The 19,991-nt window shown below is 49.5% G+C and overlaps 1 protein-coding gene across 3 annotated transcripts in view; it reads left to right on the forward strand.

Moving 5' to 3' along the window:
• CPSF1 (cleavage and polyadenylation specific factor 1) overlaps positions 1-19,991 on the forward strand; it is a 42,198-nt gene that overhangs the window by 15,442 nt on the left and 6,765 nt on the right. For all 3 annotated transcript variants that reach the window (XM_083516507.1, XM_083516508.1, XM_083516509.1), the window contains exons 10-30: positions 156-249; positions 1,299-1,386; positions 1,534-1,659; positions 2,844-2,895; positions 3,518-3,612; positions 4,478-4,552; positions 4,814-4,894; positions 7,263-7,358; positions 7,500-7,610; positions 8,925-9,066; positions 9,318-9,496; positions 11,668-11,804; positions 13,180-13,354; positions 13,453-13,659; positions 15,289-15,378; positions 15,513-15,656; positions 15,853-16,005; positions 16,180-16,296; positions 16,430-16,520; positions 17,446-17,530; positions 18,676-18,817. In XM_083516507.1, coding sequence (XP_083372633.1) covers positions 156-249; positions 1,299-1,386; positions 1,534-1,659; positions 2,844-2,895; positions 3,518-3,612; positions 4,478-4,552; positions 4,814-4,894; positions 7,263-7,358; positions 7,500-7,610; positions 8,925-9,066; positions 9,318-9,496; positions 11,668-11,804; positions 13,180-13,354; positions 13,453-13,659; positions 15,289-15,378; positions 15,513-15,656; positions 15,853-16,005; positions 16,180-16,296; positions 16,430-16,520; positions 17,446-17,530; positions 18,676-18,817 — 2,480 coding nt within the window. The remainder of the gene's footprint in view (positions 1-155; positions 250-1,298; positions 1,387-1,533; positions 1,660-2,843; positions 2,896-3,517; positions 3,613-4,477; positions 4,553-4,813; positions 4,895-7,262; positions 7,359-7,499; positions 7,611-8,924; positions 9,067-9,317; positions 9,497-11,667; positions 11,805-13,179; positions 13,355-13,452; positions 13,660-15,288; positions 15,379-15,512; positions 15,657-15,852; positions 16,006-16,179; positions 16,297-16,429; positions 16,521-17,445; positions 17,531-18,675; positions 18,818-19,991) is intronic.

Here is a 19,991-nt window from a genome sequence, read left to right on the forward strand (position 1 = left end):
TAAGTGGATAGAACGCTTATAACCCCAAGCAGTACTGCATGAGGGAAAGCGCTCAGACCAGGCTACCTTTCCAAAGGGGTCAGCAGAAGCGTCCTGAGTCCTGCCCCTGTGTCCTGCTACTTTGGGCTCTGCTGATGCCTTCCTCCTCTTTACAGGGATCCAAGAGGGAGTGAAAATCACACTGGACTGTGCCCAGGCGGCTTTCATCTCCTATGACAAGATGGTCATCTCGCTGAAAGGAGGGGAGATGTAAGGCTTCGGATTGCTCTCAGGTCACCAGGCACTAGCAGGGAGCTGTTCTGTTCAGACCTGGGATGTTTCAGCTCTGCAGCTCTGCTCACTTGGCCAGATGCAGGCAAGCTGGCTTGCTGCTCCCAGTTCTCTTGGACCGTAAACATCCATCCCATTGGAAAGAGATTCTGCTTTTGATGTTGTCATGTGCTGGGAGGCAGCCTGAGCCTGTAGCTAAGTCAAGCTGACCTCTTTCTCCCCGGGTTCTGTTTCTGCCCCCCTCAGTGCAGTGAAGTCGGTAAATATTTCATGGCTTAGCAGATAAATTTAAAGCCCAAAGACGAGCCTGACACGGGTGATGGAGAGGCAAGAGCACATATTTCTTCAAAGCACCAGAAAGAGAAAGAAGTGGAAGAGAAAATTTTGCATCTGCTAGCCGATGTCCTATAAAAGAGATTATTGGACACCCGGCTCCAGTCTTGGGCAGGGCTGAGTTTGCTTTAGTTGAATGCATGTTCTTTAAACTTAACTGTTTGCAGTGTTTCTGGTGAGTGGGAGTCGAGTGGAACTTGGTTGCCTGAACAGCTGCAACACTCGGCTTTTTGCTGTTTTTCTTGGGCAACTCATTGCAAACCTCTGGAGCCGGACCCCTTCAGACAACCTAGTTTTGCTTAGTTGCCAGTGTGTGGCAGTTGCAAATTTCAGTTAACGTAGAGGAGAAAAGTAGTCTTCTAGACCCACCTAGGGAGAGTATGGTAGGGCAGCTGAAACAAATAGAAAATCGGCAGTGGGAGAAGGAGTCCAGTGTGTGGTAGGTCTTTTGGCCTTTACCTTGAATTGTGTTGTCTCCCTCTCATAGAATTTTATAGTTGGAAGGTACCTAAAGAATCATCTAGTCCACCCCGCTATGCTTTGTGTTCAGTGAGAGAGGGGCCAATATCCTGGGGTTGAGCCTCCCCAGGCCACCACATGTTTGACAGGGCTCCTTGCAAGCTTTCTTGCTCAGACACTGCTTGCCCTCTGCCAATGGGATCCCTTCACCTGCCTCCCTCCCTCCCTTTCCCTAGCTACGTCCTGACCCTCATCACCGACGGCATGCGGAGCGTCCGATCCTTCCACTTCGACAAGGCGGCAGCCAGCGTCCTCACCACTTGCGTAAGCTCCATCAGGCCGGGCACTGGCAGAGTCAGGTGCCTCTGGGCGCCCCCTGCTCCCTTTTGATGCCTCTTTGCCCGCTTCTCCCATGAGCCTTGCCTGACACTCCGTCTCCCCACCCTGCCCCTTCTACCTTTCGCATCTCAGATGATCACCATGGACCCCGGCTACCTCTTCTTGGGCTCACGTCTCGGCAACTCCCTCCTCCTCAAATACACAGAGAAGCTGCAGGAGACCCCCATGAGCGTTGCCAAGGACCCCGCAGAGAAGCCAGTGAGTTCACCTGGGACCTGGCCTGCCCCATTTACTTAAAGAGCAGCGTCGCATTAGAAGCTTCCCCCACCCCCCATTGCAGGACAAACCCTTCCTGTCCAGTGCTGCTTGAATCTGGCCCAGCCACTTGGTCACAGGATTTTGGCCATTCAATAACCTTGGCCCAATGGGAAAACTTAGGGAAAATCAATTGGAAATTCACAAATTGTTATACAATTAGAGAGAACTTTCAAAAAATGCAACACCGATGGTACCTAACGCCATGGAAACTTTTGAAAATGTATAAAAATGTGTCAAGTAATTGTTGGAGATGCAGAGATAACTCAGGAACTTTCTACCGTATGTGGTGGATATGTAGGGAAATACAGGTATTCTGGGAGAGTATTCATGCAGAACTGCAAAAAATGCTAAAGGTCTCTTTTAATAAAAAACCAGAGGCCTACCTCCTGGGAATAACAGATCTGGATACTCCGCAAAAGAGGAAGGGTATCTTTTTATATGCAACGGCGGCAGCAAGAGTTCTGAAATCCCCTCTATACAAGATTGGATCCAAAAGCTGATAGAATATGCCGAACTAGATGGTCTATCAGAAAAAATAAAGAATAAATCAAAACAGGAATTTGTCTCAAAATGGGAGGTTTTCAAAGAATATTTGAAAAGTAAATATAGTAGTTTAAATTCTGTTGCAGCATTCAAGGAACTTCAGTAATAGTTGCAAGGTAGAAATAAGAAATTAGATATATTAAGAAAAAGTTTGATTATGATAAAAGCGTGTATTGGCAATAAGTAATATGAAATCAAAATATGGACTAGACGGGCGGTTGGGTCTTTAGTGTTAAGACCAATTTATGTTTTATTGTTTGTTAAGAAAATTATGTGTCTGTGGTTATTCCTGTGTGTAATTTGGTATTTGTGTTTTTTCTTTTTTCTTGCTGTATCAATTTTTTAAAAAAGAAAAGAATCTGGCCCAGCCACAGAGAGTGTTGGGGGGGGGAGGCATAGGGAAGGGGAGCCCGGTACTTGAGTGGGTGTTGGTTGGAGGGAGAGCAAAGCAGTTGATACACTGACTGCTGTGAATGAATGGAGGTTTCAGCTGGAAACTCTTCGCCTGTTGGCTTCCAAGGGAAGCCGGACTTGGTGAGTCCCCTGCCTTTTGTCAGCATGCAACTTCCTTCCGCCTGCAGGAGGAGCCTCCAGTCAAGAAGAAACGTGTGGAGCAGACTGCAAACTGGACGGGTAGGTGGCTCTGCCCCAGAGCCAACGAGAGGGGATGCTGGGGGATCCGGTACAAATTACCGGCTCCTGGTGTTCTGGGGAGTGGGTCTAAAAGGGGGGGAAGTGTCGGGATACTGCCGGGGAGACGGGGGCATTTGGCAGGCCCCCAGCTGGCTCCAGCCACCGGCCGGCAGCCGGGTGATCTCCAGTACAGCATCAATTAGCGACATGAGCCTCAGATACGTTTAGAGACTCGGCACGCTCTTATCAGCAGAGTGAATAAATCTTCACAACGGAAGTGGCGGACAGAGACATGTGTAAGCCTTATTTACAGGCGTTTATTCAGCATAGTTCAGGAACAAAGGAAAAACATGTCTGCTTCCCTTCGTCTCCAGCAAACAGCAGGATAGCAAAAGCAATAAAGAAACGGAAGTTCCCAGCAAGCCTGTGCTGGAAGTAAACAGGCATGTGACACACAGCAGTCATGCCTGCTCCTTTTAAGGTGGAACGGAACTATATCCTAAATGGAAGTACCTAGGAAGAGCTGTTGAGTGGAGTGTGCAAGAGAAGGAAAGCTATGAAGAGGAGGCGCAGAGCTAATCCCGAGGCTTCTCCTACCCACATCCTAATGTGTCCTCTGCAGGGGGAAAGTCAACTCCTCAGGACGAGGTGGATGAGATCGAGGTGTATGGCAGCGAAGCCCAGTCTGGGACCCAACTTGCCACCTATTCTTTCGAGGTACCATTTAAATGTAGCTTCTGTTGTTTTTCTTTTAGAATAATATTTATTGAAGTTTTACAAACATTAATAAGTTTCAAAATTTATACTTAAAAAGATAAAGACAAAAAATAACCCTAATAGGATAAAAAAAGAATTACAAAAATACAAAAACAAAACACATGGAAAATACAGAATAGAGAACAGTTAACACGAAGAAGAATGAAAATAAAAAAATAAAAAATAAAATCAATAATTTCATATCTTATACTTCATTTACTAGTTTCCTGACCTCCTCACACCTCCCTTTTTGTATTCCAGTTCAGATATTTAGTTCAGCAAGTCCTTACCCTCTATCATTTGTCCTTACTCAGTATCTTAACCTATTATAAATATATATTTTCCACCATTGTCAATCCATATTTACATATTCTTGTTAATCTTTTTACCAACACCGCTTATTTTCAATCCAACATCCCTTTAACATTCATTAATTTTACAGTATTTCTGCAAGTAGTCTTTAAATTTATTCCATTCTTCTTCCACCGCCTCTTCTCCCTGATCTTGGATTCTGCCAGTCATTTCTGCCACATTTAAATGTAGCTTCTGAGGACAAGATACAAGCCTGCTTATGGCAGGCATGCTCTCTTTTCCTGGGGCGACGGAAGAAGGGCAAGAGAGTTGCGAAACTCAGTACTAAAGACTCAGCTCCTCTTCCCTTCCCCATGCTAGGCCATTCCTCTGAGCTGGCAATGGATCAAAGCACACCTGGAATCAGAAATGATTTGGAGTCTCCCATCCTTGCTCCTCTGCCCAGAGCTATTCCTTGAGCAGTAGGTAACCCATGTGCCTTTTCTGTTTCTCTCTCCTCCCCCAACACTGACAGGTTTGTGACAGTATCCTGAACATCGGTCCCTGTGCCAACGCCGCCATGGGGGAGCCTGCTTTCCTTTCTGAAGAGGTGTGCACTTGGCTGGTTCCTTCTCTGGGTGTAGGGACAGTTCGAGGGTCCGGTGCCTGAAGAAAGAACCCTAAGACGGGTGGGGAAACGTGCTAGGTTTGGCCCTTCTGCCCTCCCAAGGGGTTTTAATGGCACGGAGGAGCTTGCAAAGGGTTCCTGGAGGAAACCAAGGACACTTGCTGTGGAGTTGCTGTGAGTGAGGCTAGCTCACCACTCTCAATCGCCTAACAGTGTCTGTCTGTCGTGTGTGTCCGTCTTCAGTTCCAGAACAGCCTTGAGCCCGACCTTGAAATCGTAGTGTGCTCAGGATACGGCAAGAACGGCGCCCTCTCGGTTCTTCAGGTGAGCGAGCAGGTGAACTGCTGGGGTGGGAAGCGCAGGGATTGCACTGTGCGAAGGCCTGCGTCGGTGAGGAGAGTCTGGCGCAGGTCAGGTACCAGTGCTACAGCAGCAGCGGCATGCCCTAGGCTTACCAGGGCTGCCCCAGAGATCAATGGAGCAGCCTATAAACACCTAGGAACATGTAGGTGGGTGGGGTAGCACACAGGAGGAGGAAACCACGCCTGATGAGGAACGGTTGAAGGAGCTGGGTATGTTTAGCCTGGCAAAGAGGAGACTGATAGGAGATATGAGAGCCATTTTCAGGTATCTTAAGGGCTGTCGCATGGAAGATGGAGAAGGCTTGTTTTCTCCTGCTCTGGAGGGCAATGGCTTCAAGGTGCGAGAAAGGAGATTCCGACGAAACATCAGGAAGAACATCAGTTCAGCTTCTGAGTCCTTTTGTGGTCTTCTCCAGACTTTGGCCTGCTACTGTGCCCAGCTGTGTTCCAGCTTTTAACAACCTTTCTAATGTTCCAGCTTTTAACAACCATTTTGGCATTTACCCCTCTGTCTTGCAGTTGTTCAGAGGGCTCTTCAGGTCTTCCGGTGTCTGACTTCTCAACTTCCTTAGTATCATATTTTCTAGCTTGGCTTATATACAATATTTCCATTTCCACTTCCAATCTTTTAGCCAATCAAGACCTGCTATTTCACACCAGAGCTATTTTTCTTCATGGATCTCCCTTCCACACAGTGAGACAAACAGGCCCTTTGAGGTGCATACTTGGTTTACCTGCCCAGAAATTGTACAACTGCAAGGGAGCCCGCCTTGAGTGCTGGAGTCCTAATTTCAGGGGGGCACGACTGGTGTGGTCGCATTGGGTGCTGTGCTGCAAGGGGCGCCACAACAATGCTGTAGAATGTAGCACAAGAGACAGGGAATGTTGAATTTAAACATTGCACCGGGCACCACTGAAACTTGGGAGCCCAAAGTCTGCCACTGCCTAATTTCTTTTATACACACACACACACACATAAACATTTTTATTTATTTTTTAACTTATTAATTCCAAGTCATACAATATTTTTGGACTTCCGTCAACGCCTCTGATGATTTTCCATTATTTGCCACTTATTATGCGTTTCTTAATTTCTATATTACATTTAATTATCCTTAACTAATAACTCTTCTCATTACCTTTCTTGCAATATTTCAAACAATTCACCTTACAAAACTTCTTGCAATCCTACTAGCGTAATCTGCTCATCACAACTGCTTTTCAAATAGTGCGTATATTTACTCCAGTCTTCTGAGAATCTCTGGTCCTGCAGGTTTCGAATCCTTCCTGTTAATTTATCTAACTCTGCATAGTCCATCAGTTTCATCCTCCATTCTTCTTTCGTCTGTAATCCTTCTTGCTTCCATTTTTGTGCCAATAAAATTCTTGCTGCCATCATTGCATATAAAAACAACTTACAATCCTTTCTGTTTATATCATCTCCTACAATGCCAAGTAAAAATGCTTCTGGTTTCTTAATAAATGTATATTTTAACATCTTTTTCATCTCATTATATATCATTTCCCATAAGTTTTTCACTTTTTTACATTCCTACCACATGTGATAAAATGTTCCTTCTTTTTCTTTACATTTCCAGCATTTATTACTAACTTTATACATTTTAGCTAATTTCACAGGCATAATATACCACCTATACATCACTTTCATCACATTTTCTTTTAAGGCATTGCATGCAATAAATTTTAATCCTTCTTTCCACAGTTTTTCCCAGTCTTTTAACTGTATATTATACTCAAATTCTTTGGCCCAATGTATCATAACTGACTTTACCTCCTCATCTTTCAAATGCAATTCAAGCAGCAATTTATACATTTTAGACAAAGTTTTACATTTATTACTCAATATCTCCATTTCAAATTTTGATTTGTTTTCATCAAATCCTTTCCCCTTAAAACCCTGTTTAAACATTTCATTGACTTGGCGGTAGTGCAGCCAATCATTCACATATTCTTTAACTTCTTCATAGGGTTTCATTTTCCATTTACTCCATTCTTTTTGTATTAATTTTCCATATATAACCCAATTCTTGCTCATATTTATCTTTTTCACACTCATTGCTTCTAATGGAGATAATCACTGTGCTGTTTTACGTTCTAATAGGTTTTTATGTTGTTTTTGTTTAGTCGTTTAGTCATGTCCGACTCTTCGTGACCCCCTGGACCAGAGCACGCCAGGCCCTCCTGTCTTCCACTGCCTCCCGCAGTTTGGTCAAATATAGGTTTTTATACCTATCCCATATTTCAAATAGAGATCTTCGAAATGTATGGTTTGCAAGCCACTACCTAATTTCTTCCTTCCTTCTCAACAGAAAAGCATCCGCCCTCAGGTGGTGACGACCTTTGAACTCCCAGGCTGCTATGACATGTGGACGGTGATCTCGCCCCAGAAGACGGAAGAGGCAGCGGTGTGTATGGCCTCTCCTTCCCAGGGGCTTTGAGCCACCTTCTTTTGAGGAGGAGGATTTCCTTCCAGCCTCTCTCCCACAAAGGCAGAGGCTCTGTGCACTTGTGACAGCATCACCCTGGCCACCCTCTTCTCCCGACAGGAGGAAGACGCCCAGGGAGAAAGCGCAGAGAAGGAGCCGGCCCCGCCAGAGCCTGCTGACGACGGGAAGCGGCACGGCTTCCTCATTCTGAGCCGGGAAGACTCCACCATGGTGAGTGCTGGCATTTGTCGTTGGGCATGGCCCCGGGTGCACTTTGGAGCTTGGCTGAGTGTGCTTCAGTGACTAAGGGGAAGGCAATTGGCAGCTCAAAGGGGCTGTTTTGAGGGAGATCAGCCGAGTGGGCTGTGTCAAAGAGGTTGCGGGGTGTGCAGATCTGCCAAGGGCTGGCAGCATGAGAAGAAAGCTGGAACTTGCTCTGACCCTTCACTCTGGCCCTAATAATAATAATAATAATAATAATAATAATTTATTATTTATACCGCGCCCATCTGGCTGGGTGTCCCCAGCCACTCTGGGTGGCTTCCAAAAAAATATTAAAATACTGTAATACATCAAACATTAAAAGCTTCCCTAAACAGGGCTGCCTTCAGATGTCATCTAAAAGTCTGGTAGTTGTTCACTTTGACATCTGGTGGGAGGGAGTTCCACAGGGCGGGCGCCACTACCGAGAAGGCCCTCTGCCTGGTTCCCTGTAACTTGGCTTCTCGCAGTGAGGGAACCGCCAGAAGGTCCTCAGTGCTGGACTTCAGTGTCCGGGCAGAACGATGGGGGTGGAGATGCTCCTTCAGATATACTGGACCGAGGCCATTTAGGGCTTTAAAGGTCAGCACCAACACTTTGAATTGGGCTCGGAATCCCAAAGGATCCATCTCCTCAGAGTATTGCGGAAGAACAATGTCAATCAACATCTGATGATCTCCTTCTACCAGTCCACAATAGAAAGTGTCCTTTCCTACTGCATCACGGTGTGGGACGCTGGTTTGACATCAGCTGATAGGAAGTGCCTACAGAGGGTGGTGAATACAGCACAAGATATTATGGGCTGTCCCGTGAATCCGCTGGATGAAATAGCGGAAGAACGTTGCCTCAGGAGAGTGAGGGAAATTCTCAGGGATGCTTCACACCCTGGCCGGCACTTTCTTGCTCTCCTGCCCTCGGGCAGAAGATATAGAAGCACAATTAGTCGCACCAACAGGGTAAAGAATAGCTTCTATCCTGGGCTGTTAGGCTGCTGAATGAAAAGATAACAACAGGGCAACTGACCTTCGGGTTTGGTGGGTGTGCGTCAGTAAATGAGGGGAATTAAGACTAAGAGAGCTGAGTGGGGGGTGCTCCTGTAATCTCCCTGTATACAAGTTGTACAAGTGACAATAAAGTATTTCATATTTCATATTAATTAGGGGTGGCATGACTCCACACACACCTTGCTTTTTCCGGGGGCAACCCCTGTATGATCTCCCTCTTGGGAATATTCCCTGCAAGGGCACATGGATGTGACTGTTTCTTCTTTGCCTCCCCCCTCAGATCCTGCAGACGGGCCAGGAAATCATGGAGCTGGACACCAGCGGCTTTGCCACCCAGGGGCCGACTGTCTATGCCGGCAACATTGGCGAGAACCGCTACATCGTCCAGGTGTCTCCCCTGGGAATCCGCCTGCTGGAAGGAGGTGAGTGCAGCTGGAGGTCTCGAGCTTGGTTTTAAAGGCAGCCGTTCCGGGAAAGAGCCCTTGGCCTAGAAACTGAATCACTAGGCAGGGGAAACGGTGGAGGTTGTTGAGAGAGACTTGAGCAGACATACTTTTGAAAGCACCACGGATTCTGGGACTGTTGGTGTCCGGGGTGGGGGCCATTGGAGGGCAGCCTGAGCTGCCGTCAGGGCTTGGTCTGCCTTTCAGCTGCCTGTGTCTCTGCCTCACAGTGAACCAGCTGCACTTCATCCCAGTGGATCTCGGCTCGCCCATCATACACTGTGCCGTGGCCGACCCCTATGTGGTGATCATGAGCTCCGAGGGGCAGGTCACTATGTTTGTGCTGAAGAGCGACACCTACGGGGGCCGGACACACCGGCTCACGTTACAGAAGCCACAGCTGCATCACGTGAGTACGAGCTGCAAATAAATAAATAAATGAATTTTATTTATACCCTGCCCTCCCCAGCCAAGACCGGGCTCAGGGTGGCTAACACCCAATATAAAACAAATTGATTGAAATACAACTTAAAAACAAGATTGGAATACAACATTAAAATACAGCCTCATTTCAGTAGAAACTCAAATCAAAAACTTTTGGGGGGATGAAAACGTCAAGTCTTCACCAAGGCTAACTTTCCAAACTGGTCCTACGTGGGCCAGAAAAAGCCAGGGAAGTCCCCAAATAGGAGTTCCATCACAGGAGGAGAAAGGAAAAAGGAAAGGGGGGAAGGGGATCAAGTTGATTCCAAGCCAAAGGCCAGGTGGAACAACTCTGTCTTACAGGCCCTGCGGAAAGAAATCAGATCCCGCACGGCCCTGGTCTCATGAGACAGAGCGTTCCACCAGGCCGGGGCCAGTGCTAAAAAGGCCCTGGCCCTGGTTGAGGCTAATCTGACTTTCTTAGGGCCCGGGATCTCTAGGGTGTTGCTATTTATGGACCTTAAGGTCCTCCGTAAGCGTAGAATCATACAATACAATTGGAAGGGAGCTTGAGGGTCATCTAGTCCAACCCCCTGCGATGCAGGAATCTTGCCCACAGCCGTCCCTAGATGAGCTTGAACCACCAACCTTCTGGTCCACAGCCAGACACACTGACCCATTGCACCAGGAGGGAGTCACAATCCCTTAGAACAGCATTGTGATTATCCTAGTCTCAACCCTGCAAACATTAGCTGCTTGTTATACAGAGGGCTTCGCAGTCACATCTCATCACGGAAACTCAAAATCCTGTGTCTGGTTCTGCAGCTCAACCACAGAGCATTTATTTTACTCGCAGAAGGCCCATGGTTCAGTTTGTGGCATCTCCAATCTGCTTTGTTTTACAAGGAAAGGATCCTAACCCTCCTCCACCAGGGCCAGGGCCTTTTCAGTGGTGGCTCCGACCTGGTGGAATTATCTGTCCCACAAGACCAGGGCCCTGCAGGATTTAACCTCCTTCCGCAGGGCCTGTAAGACATAGCTATTCCGCCTGGCTTTCAACTTGAACTTAGCCTGATCTTTTATTCCCCTTCCTTCCCTCCCCCTCCCTCTTTTATGTAGATTACCTGCTCTGGGATCCCACAGCTAATTCTCCCCTGGTCTCCTCGTTGGCCCAAATAGGACTAATTTAGCCAGCTAGCCCTGGTGATCATCTAATGCTTATTGGATGGATTTCCCCCCTAAATTGATTTTTGAATTCTGAATTTATTGTTATTCACATTTTATACTGTATTTTATGCTGTTTTTTGTTGTATCAATTAAGTGTCTTAAATTTGTTGTTAACCACCTTGAGCCCGGTTTTTTGAACTGGGAAGGGCGGGGTATAAATAATTTATTATTATTATTATAACCCGTATGTGATGAATATAGGGGTTGCTCGTGCGTAAGTTGCCGCTACTCCTGGCTAAGTTGGCTTGTTAAACCTTTTCTGTCTGGCCAGCCCTTCACTTCGTGGCTGCCTCAGTCGCTAGCAGAATCCGTCAGTGGGCGTTTCTTAAACCTTTTCCAGCATAAAAGCTGTTTGACGCCAAGTCTCCTCCTACTCTCCCTGCGCGGAAGTCTTCTGCGCAGGGAGGGTGTGGGTAGCGGAGGACCCGTGCTTTCCCCACTGGTGTCCGGTGAAGAGTCCTGGAGCCTTCTCGCTGATTCTCCCATCAGCCCCTCTATATCCCTGGTGTTGCGCTGATTTGCTTCCCCAGCTGATGAGCTGCCTCTCTCCCTGCTGGGTCCCTCTCCAGTATCACTTGAGAGCCTTCCCTCCGCCTCTGGCTCCGACACCGTATGATTAACTTGCAGAGATACATTTGAAAACACTGAGCAGTGCCTGGCATGGTGAGGCTCTGTGCAGGGGCTTTTATCACCCCTTCTTCTTGGCTAGCAGTAGCAGAAGACATTGTGCAAAAAACATTCACGTTTGCTCAGTTTGCATAGCTTATTAGTGAGGTCTCCAAATGTGTATCTTGTAACAATGAAGGTGCATAGCCTGCTTTCAGCTGAGTTTCTTGGCATAACCAGATTCTGAGTCTGCTTCCCTGCTGCTCAGTTAAGAGCAGGTCATCCTGTGTCTTGCTCTGAGGCAACCTGTTGTCGCCCCTCCAGCAATCGAAGGTGATTGCGCTGTGCGTATACCGGGACGTCAGCGGCATGTTCACCACTGAGAGCCATTCATCCAGCTCCCGGGACGAGCTTTCCTTGAGGACTCAGTCAGAATCTGAGGCTCCCATCCAGGACATCAGGTGGGTCTTGAGGCATGGCGAAGAACTCTGGGAAGGGCTAGGGATTTAGCCATTTTGTGTGGGAGTTTGGGTTGTAAAATAGGGCTTGTGAGATGGTTGCTTTGGGTTTTTAAGGCTTTTCTGCGTAGGAGGTACATTGGATGGGTAAAAGTACAAAGGGGTAGCTTGCTTAACTAGTTTTGCATGGAAGGGCCAAAAGTTCGTCTTAGGAACCCAGCAATTCGGAAATAGAAACTTAATCAGTACTCCCTTGTTCCGATTGCTTAAAAGGTTGAAAGGGGGGAGTGAAAATGTTGTATATAAGTCATGCTAGAAGGTAAGTTAGGCAGCAGTCCTAATCATGCCCAGTATTGGAAGGAGGCTGGGCCACTTCATCCAGGTTAAAGGACTGTCTGGTAGAGACAGTGAGAGGAAAATAAAAGATATCCACTTGGTCGTGGCGGTTCACTTAATACACTGGTTCTCAAACTTGTAGGACCAGTGGGCAAGTATGATGGGAGTTGTAGTCCAACAGCAACTACAATTGGGAGACCCAATTTGAGAAATACCGATTTAACAGGAAGTAGGGATTGGATTGGCTGGTTTGTTTGCCAGCCTCTCTCATGGTGCAAGCTACAGCCTGCACTGTCACACCCGTTCTTTCAGGGCAGGTGTGCTCAGTGAGGAGGTGGGAGGATTCAAAGTACCGTATTTTTGGCTCTATAAGACACACTTTTCCCCTCCTAAAAAGTAAGGGGAAATGTGTGTGCATCCTATGAAGCAAATGCAGATGGGAAGCTCTGCTCAGCGCTCCCTTTAAAGAGCTGCACACACACTCTGCGCGCTCTTTAAAGGGAGCGTGCGGCTCTTGGGGGAGCCTTAGCTGTGCGCAGCCTCTCCCGGGCAGGGGATGAAAGCTCCTCTTGCCCAGGAGAGGCTGCACACGGCTATCCCATAAGCCAGAACAGCCAGCGGGATCGCTGCACTGTGATCCCTCTTGCTGTCCTGGCTTCTGAGATTCAGAATATTTTTTTTCTTGTTTTCCTCTTCCAAAAACTAGGTGCGTCATATGTTCTGATGCGTCTTATAGAGTGAAAAATACGGTGCCTTGTGTAGATCCTGAGTAAAGAATCAGATACCTACTTGTGAGGACAGTAGCAGGAGAAATTCTCAGCCAGCCCTCAGTTTCTTTGGCCCTCAGTGTTGTTCAACCCTGTAGTGATTCCCCATCTGGGACTTCATTTAAGCTTTGGGCGCATGTGCTGCCTACAAAAGTTTTGAGACCTGCACTGTAATCTTGCTGTGAGTGGGCCCGTTCTTGGATCCAGCTTTGCAACAGCTGCCCAGCTGTCTTGAACGTCACTGCCTTCCTCCTCCTCTCTTCTCCCATGTACAGCAACACAATAGATGATGAGGAAGAAATGCTCTACGGTGAATCCGGCACCTTGTTTAGCCCCACCAAGGAGGAGCCGCGCCGCTGCAGCCTGCCCTTGGCCGACAAGGATCCTCACCAGTACAAGGCAGAGCCCACTCACTGGTGTGTGCTGGTCCGGGAGAACGGTGCCATGGAGGTGAGGCCCACGCAGTGCCCGGGGCAGCGGGAGTGAGCCAGTCTCAGCCGGGTCCCTCTTGGCCCCTGCTACTTTCTCCCTCTTTCTCTCTCATGTAGATCTACCAGCTGCCTGAATGGCGCCTGGTCTTCCTGGTGAAGAATTTCCCCATGGGGCAGAGGGTGCTGGTGGACAGTTCCTTTGGGCAGCCTGCCAGCCAGGGCGAGGCCAAGAAGGAGGAGGTGGTCCGCCAGACCGAGATGCCGCTGGTCAAGGAGGTGCTGCTGGTGGCCCTGGGAAATCGGCAGAGCCGGCCGTACCTCCTGGTGAGCTCCGGGGGAGGGGGGTCCTCTGTGCGTAGAGTTATCTGTGTCTCCCGTCTGCTTGGATCTGAAGCACGTAGACATTTTGATACACGTGCAAAGCAGCAAAGCAGGAGACCCAGTAAATCAGGTACAGATACTCAAGACACCAGCCCTTCTACAAGTTTGGCTCTCTGACTTGGATGGTGTTACTGGGGCAAATGGTTTCTGCACAATAAGGTAAAGGTAAAGGGACCCCTGACCATTAGGTCCAGTCATGACCAACTCGGGTTGCAGCGCTCATCTCGCTTTATTGGCCGAGGGAGCCGGCGTACAGCTTCCGGGTCATGTGGCCAGCATGACTAAGCCGCTTCTGGCGAAACCAGAGCAGCGCAGAGAAACGCCGTTTACCTTCCTGCCAGAGCGGTATCTATTTATCTACTTGCACTTTGACGTGCTTTCGAACTGCTAGGTTGGCAGGAGCAGGGACTGAGCAACGGGAGCTCACCCCATTGCGGGGATTCAAACCGCCAACCTTCTGATCGGCAAGTCCTAGGCTCTGTGGTTTAACCCACAGCGCCACCCGTGTCCCTAAGTAGGTGCAATTGCTTTTCATCTGGTGCAGGAAGTGGGAGGCAGAGAGCCAATTTCTTGGGAATGCCTGGGCTCTTCCATGATCATGTTATAAGGTGTGTTTCTGATCCCCACCCCTTCAGTGCTCAACACACATGGTGAGCTAACGGGATTGATGCCCACATTCTCCGCCAGCAATCATACTCGCGGAAACTATAAGCCAATGGCCCTCTGGATGTGGCTGGACTACAACTCACACCATCTTTGACCATGCTGGCAGCTGAGGTTTGTGGGAGCTGGAGTCCAGCAACATCTGGAGAGTTCCTGAGACCCTTTGCCCTAAGCTGTCATTCACTCCCTGCGTCTGCTCCCTCCCTGCTCTTAATGATCTTGTGGGAGGAACTGAGGGAGACACCCACTGATGCACCACCCTCCCCACCTCACCTGGGGCTCGGGGCTTTCATACTGAGGAGGACCAATCAGAATCCCTGCAGGGCTGAGCGTCTAATTCATAGTGCTTATCTTGCCCTGTCCTCAAAGCTGCTTGGTCAGGTGAGACTCACATTACTGGTGCCTGAGCCTACAGTGAGGATAATTGAAAGTGATGGTTTAAACCTTTAAAGCCCGAACTGGTGTCTGGGATGCCGTTGCCTAAAGGACTGCCTTTGTCGGTGTGAGGTTATCCAGCGTTCAGCATCGTCATCTCAGGCTCAGCTCTCTGGTCTCCCTGTAGTGAGTAACAGGAGTGGGGCCTTCTCTGCAACAGCACCTTGATTGTGGCATTCCCTCCCTGGGGGGAAATAGCAAGAGCGTGTGCTGTCTGGCTTTTACAAATTCTTTTCCCTAAGGGGAGCGTTAATACCATGGGAGAGCTGCTGTAATCAAGGTCTGTGATGAAGGATCCAGGAGCTTAGAGGACCATGAGGGCTACAAGGCGGGGTCATGGCAAGGCCTTGGCGCTATGGTTCTTTTTGCCCCAGCAATGAGCTGTGTCCCTATGGCCTGAGAGTGCGCAATCTGTCGATGCAGTGAGCCACGGGACAGGGTGAAGCTCACTTTATTTCACCACCCTCTTGACAGGTCCACGTGGACCAAGAGCTGCTCATCTACGAAGCTTTTAACCACGGCTCTCAGCTGGGCCAGACCAACCTCAAAGTGCGGTTCAAGAAGGTAAGAGCCACTCTGCCTTCTCCCCAGGGCACTGGAACGCTGCAGTCTCCCTTGCAGGCTTCCCTCTGCACTCGAAGGGAAGGCTTCCCCACTGATCTCCTTCTGCGCTTTGATGCCCTTTCCCTCCCAATCAGGTTCCCCATAACATTAACTTCCGGGAGAAGAAGCCCAGGCCGTCGAAGAAGAAGCCGGACGGCGTGGGTGGAGAGGAATCGGGGGCTGCCAGGGGGCGGGTTGCCCGATTCCGCTACTTTGAGGATATCTATGGATACTCGGGGGTGAGTCTCGCGGAGGAGGCATCCTTGGGAGATTCTCAGGAGAAGCTTTTCTCTTTGGGGAGTTGGGCACGGGCGTTCTCTTCCCGAGGCTTTGCAGAACCTCTGCCTGCCAGAGCAGGCACTACTGGCCTGGCGCAGGAGAAGGCTGTGCTCACGTGCAGCCCCGGGTCCTGATTGTGTTTGCATTTCTTCCCAGGTGTTCATTTGTGGCCCCTCCCCACACTGGCTGCTGGTAACGTCTCGGGGGGCCCTACGCCTGCACCCCATGACCATAGACGGCCCCATCGAGTCCTTTGCCCCCTTCCACAACGTCAACTGCCCCAAGGGCTTCCTCTACTTCAACCGGCAGGTAGGCCTGGCCTGGCGACAGACGCTTGGGTGGGATGCCTGCCTTATTTCTTCCATTTGCCTTCTGCCTGCTACATTTGAGGCAGCTCACTCTGTGCACCTGAGATGCTGCTGCAGAGAGAAGCAGATCTATCTGCAGGTGAGAACGAGGCCTTGTCTGTGTCCTCTGCTACAGGGGGAGCTGCGCATCAGCGTCTTGCCTGCCTATCTTTCCTACGACGCGCCGTGGCCCGTCCGGAAGATCCCACTGCGCTGCACCGCACATTACGTATCCTACCACGTGGAGTCCAAGGTAGGGCTGTGTGGAGCGGGACCTTCAGCAGGGCCTTATCGGTGGTGGGGAAGTGGAGTCCTCCACTGTCACAACAAAGCCTTCTGCTCAACTCAACCCCCAAATGCCTTAATGAATTTGCTCCCTCTGGCAGGTCTACGCAGTGGCCACCAGCATCAACAACCATTGCACCAGGATCCCCCGCATGACGGGCGAGGAGAAGGAATTTGAGACCATCGAGCGAGGTGGGTGGCTCGCAGCTGTTGGAAAACGCTGCCTCCTCTCTGCAGAGGAGAGGTCTTTGACGTGAAGAGTCGGCCCCTTGTGCTGGGCAAGTCTTGAGGTTGGGCTGCAAGATGGAGGGAGACGGGCTTTGGACTCCTCTCTCTTCCACCACAAAGGGCCACCCAACCCCTTGGTTTGCCCTCCAGAACAAAGCAGTCTGACTTGTTCTGTCTAGCTCACTCTTGCTTTCTCTGGCTGGTGGTTGCTCTCCAGGGTCTCAAGGTGGGAAAACAACAACAACAACAACAACAACAACAACAACAATAATTATTATTAATAATAATAATAATTTATTATTTATACCCCACCCATCTGGCTGTGCTTCCCCAGGCATTCTGGGCAGCTTCCAATAAAACACTAAAATACAGTAATGCACCAAACATTAAAAGCTTCCCTAAACAGGGCTGCCTTCAGATGTCCTCTAAAAGTCAGATAGTTGTTTATTTCCTTGACATCTGATGGGAGGGCGTTCCACAGGGTGGGCACCACCGCTGAGAAGGCCCTCTGCCTGGTTCCCGGTAACTTCACTTCTCGCAGTGAGGGAACCACCAGAAGACCCTCGGCGCTGGACCTCAGTGTCCGGGTAGAACGATGGGGGTGGAGACGCTCCTTCAGGTATACTGGACCGAGGCCATTTAGGGCTTTAAAGGTCAGCAGCAACACTTTGAATTGTGCTTGGAAACATACTGGTCTTCCACATCCCCTGGTGCTTGATATTTAACCTGGAGATGCTGGAGGCTTAGGCAGCCAAAGCAGGTGTGCACTCTCCGTGATAAGCCATGGCCCCTTGTGCCCCCCTCCTCTGCCCAGCTGGGTCTGATGGTGATGCCGGCTGCATACCTATTTCTCCCTTTGTCTTTCTCTCTCTCTGATCCCCACCTCCAGATGACCGCTACATGCACCCGCTGCAGGAGGCCTTTTCCATCCAGCTGATCTCTCCGGTCAGCTGGGAGACGATTCCAAACACCAGGTGAGGAGGGTGCTCAGCCCTTGGGCTTGTGGCAGCAGGAGCCCAAGAAAGCTCTTCCCAGGCAGCGGCAGGTGGGGAAGATCTGGTGCCTGGTTGGGTTCCTGGCGTGGAATATCAGAAGAGCATGGCGGTTGCTGCTGGATCAAAGCAAAGGGCCACCTGGTCCAGCCTCCGTTTGCCTTCAAGGGCCATTCAGATGCGTCCTGGAAGCAGAGCTGGAAAGCTTTAGTTCAGTGGTCCCCAAGGTTTTTGGGCCTCTACCCACTTAGTCCCCAGTGCTCCCTACCCTACAAAAAGCATTATTCAGAACAGCAGCTTGCATAACCCACTAAGGAAGAGCAAAACACAATGGCCCCAGCTAAGGGTGCTTCATTCAGTCTTGGGGAAGGGGAAGAGGCTGCCCCTTCTCTTGGTGCAGAGCCTGCACTCACTCTACGTGGGGCTGCCCTTGAGACTGACCCAGAAACTCCAGCAGGTGCAGAATGCCGCAGCGAGACTCCTTACGGGGTCCTCGCCGTGGGATCACATTCACCCGGTGCTATACCAGCTGCACTGGCTCCCAGTGGAGTACAGGATCAGCTTTAAGGTGCTGGTTTTGACCTATAAAGCCCTATACAGCCTAGGACCCTTTTACCTACGGGACTGCCTCTCCTGGTATGTCCGCGGATGACCTTATGGTCTTCAAATAAAAACATTTTGGAGGTCCCGGGCCACAGAGAGGTTAGGCTGGCCTCAACCAGAGCCAGGGCTTTTTCGGCTGTGGCTCCGATCTGGTGGAACGCTCTGTCACAAGAGACCAGGGCCCTGCGGGACTTGACATCTTTCCGCAGGGCCTGCAAGACAGAGTTGTTCCGCCAGGCCTTTGGTCAGGGCACAGCCTGACTCCCTCCGTCAGTAATTCTTCACAGCACTCTAGCCCAATGGTTGCCATGAATTTGATTTTGAATTGATTTTAGAATGAATTGATTTTAGAATGTTGTGTTACTTTTATTGTTGTTAGCCGCCCTGAGCCCGGCTTCAGCTGGGGAGGGCGGGATATAAATAAATTATTATTATTATTATTATTATTATTATTATTGGGGCACCCAGAAGGCATCTTGGCCTGGCTCCCCCTCCAACCTCTCCTGCCCTTTTTCAATCTGCAGGATCGACCTGGAGGAGTGGGAGCACGTGACCTGCATGAAGACCGTGTCTCTCAAGAGCGAGGAGACCGTCTCGGGCCTGAAGGGCTACATCGCCGTGGGGACTTGCCTCATGCAGGGCGAAGAGGTGACCTGCAGGGGCCGGGTGAGTCAGACAACGCTGGGCGCTTGAACCAGAGGCAGCACAGCTGGGGGCTTCTTCTGCACAGTTCCACCCATCCTTCTCCCACAGTTCCTGCCTGCTGCCTTCACAGGCCCAGTCCTTGGTCCAGATTTCCCCAGTTTGGACATCTTGGACTCATTCATCCATCTGGTGAACTCCGTGTTTTGCTGGCAGCCTCTCCCAGTTTGGGATGAGTGGTGGCATCAGGATCCAAGGAACACAATCACAGAATTGTAGAGTCGGAAGGGACCCCAAGGGTCATCTAGTCCAACCCCCTGCAATGCAGGAATCTCAGCTAAAGTAGCCATGACAGATGGACACCCAACCTCTGCTTAAAAACGTCTGAGGAAGGAGAGTCCACAACCTCCCAAGGGAGACGGTTACATTATCAGACAGCTCTTACCATCCGAAAGTTCTTCTGGTGTTTAGTTGGAATCTTTCTTGTAACTTGAATCCATTGGTTCAAGTCCTACCCCCAGAGCAGCAGAAAACAAGCTTGCTCCCTCATCCATATGACAGCCCTTGAGATATTTGAAGAAGGCTGTCGTATCTCCTCTCAGACTCCTCTTTTCCAGGCTAAACATACCCAGATCCTTCGACTGTTCCTCATCAGGCTTGGCTTCTAGATCCTTGATAATCTTGGCTGTCCTCTGCACACGTTCCAGCTTGTCAACATCCTTCTTAAATTGCAGTGCCCAAAACCGGACACAATATTCTAGGTGTGGTAGGACCAAGGCAGAATAGAGCAGGACTATGATTTCCCTTCATTGGGACATTACTTCTGTTGATGCAGCTTAGAATAGCACTAGCTTTTTGGCTGCAGCACACTGCCACCTTATGAACTTGTACCTCCAAGCTTTTTCATTGTGCTCTGAAGAGGGTCTTGTATGTGTTCTGGGCTCTACAGCGAGTGCATGGAGAAGTGAGGCAAAGACCTGAAGGCTCAGAAACGGAAGTTACAACTCCTTAGTTGTGAACAGGCAAAGTTCTGCTCTGTGCCAGCTAATTGAAAAAGTAAATTATAGTAATAATCCACTCACCCAGTGTGCCACCATATGACGCTGGAATCATTTACCTGCTGCAATGGCACCTTATCCTGATGAGCACAGTTGCAATTTTGCAGCTCTCATTTAGTATTTTGTTTATCGCAAGAAGT

The sequence above is a fragment of the Podarcis liolepis genome (assembly GCF_965112155.1).
Source record: "Podarcis liolepis genome assembly, chromosome: 8".
Taxonomy (NCBI): Eukaryota; Metazoa; Chordata; class Lepidosauria; order Squamata; family Lacertidae; genus Podarcis; species Podarcis liolepis.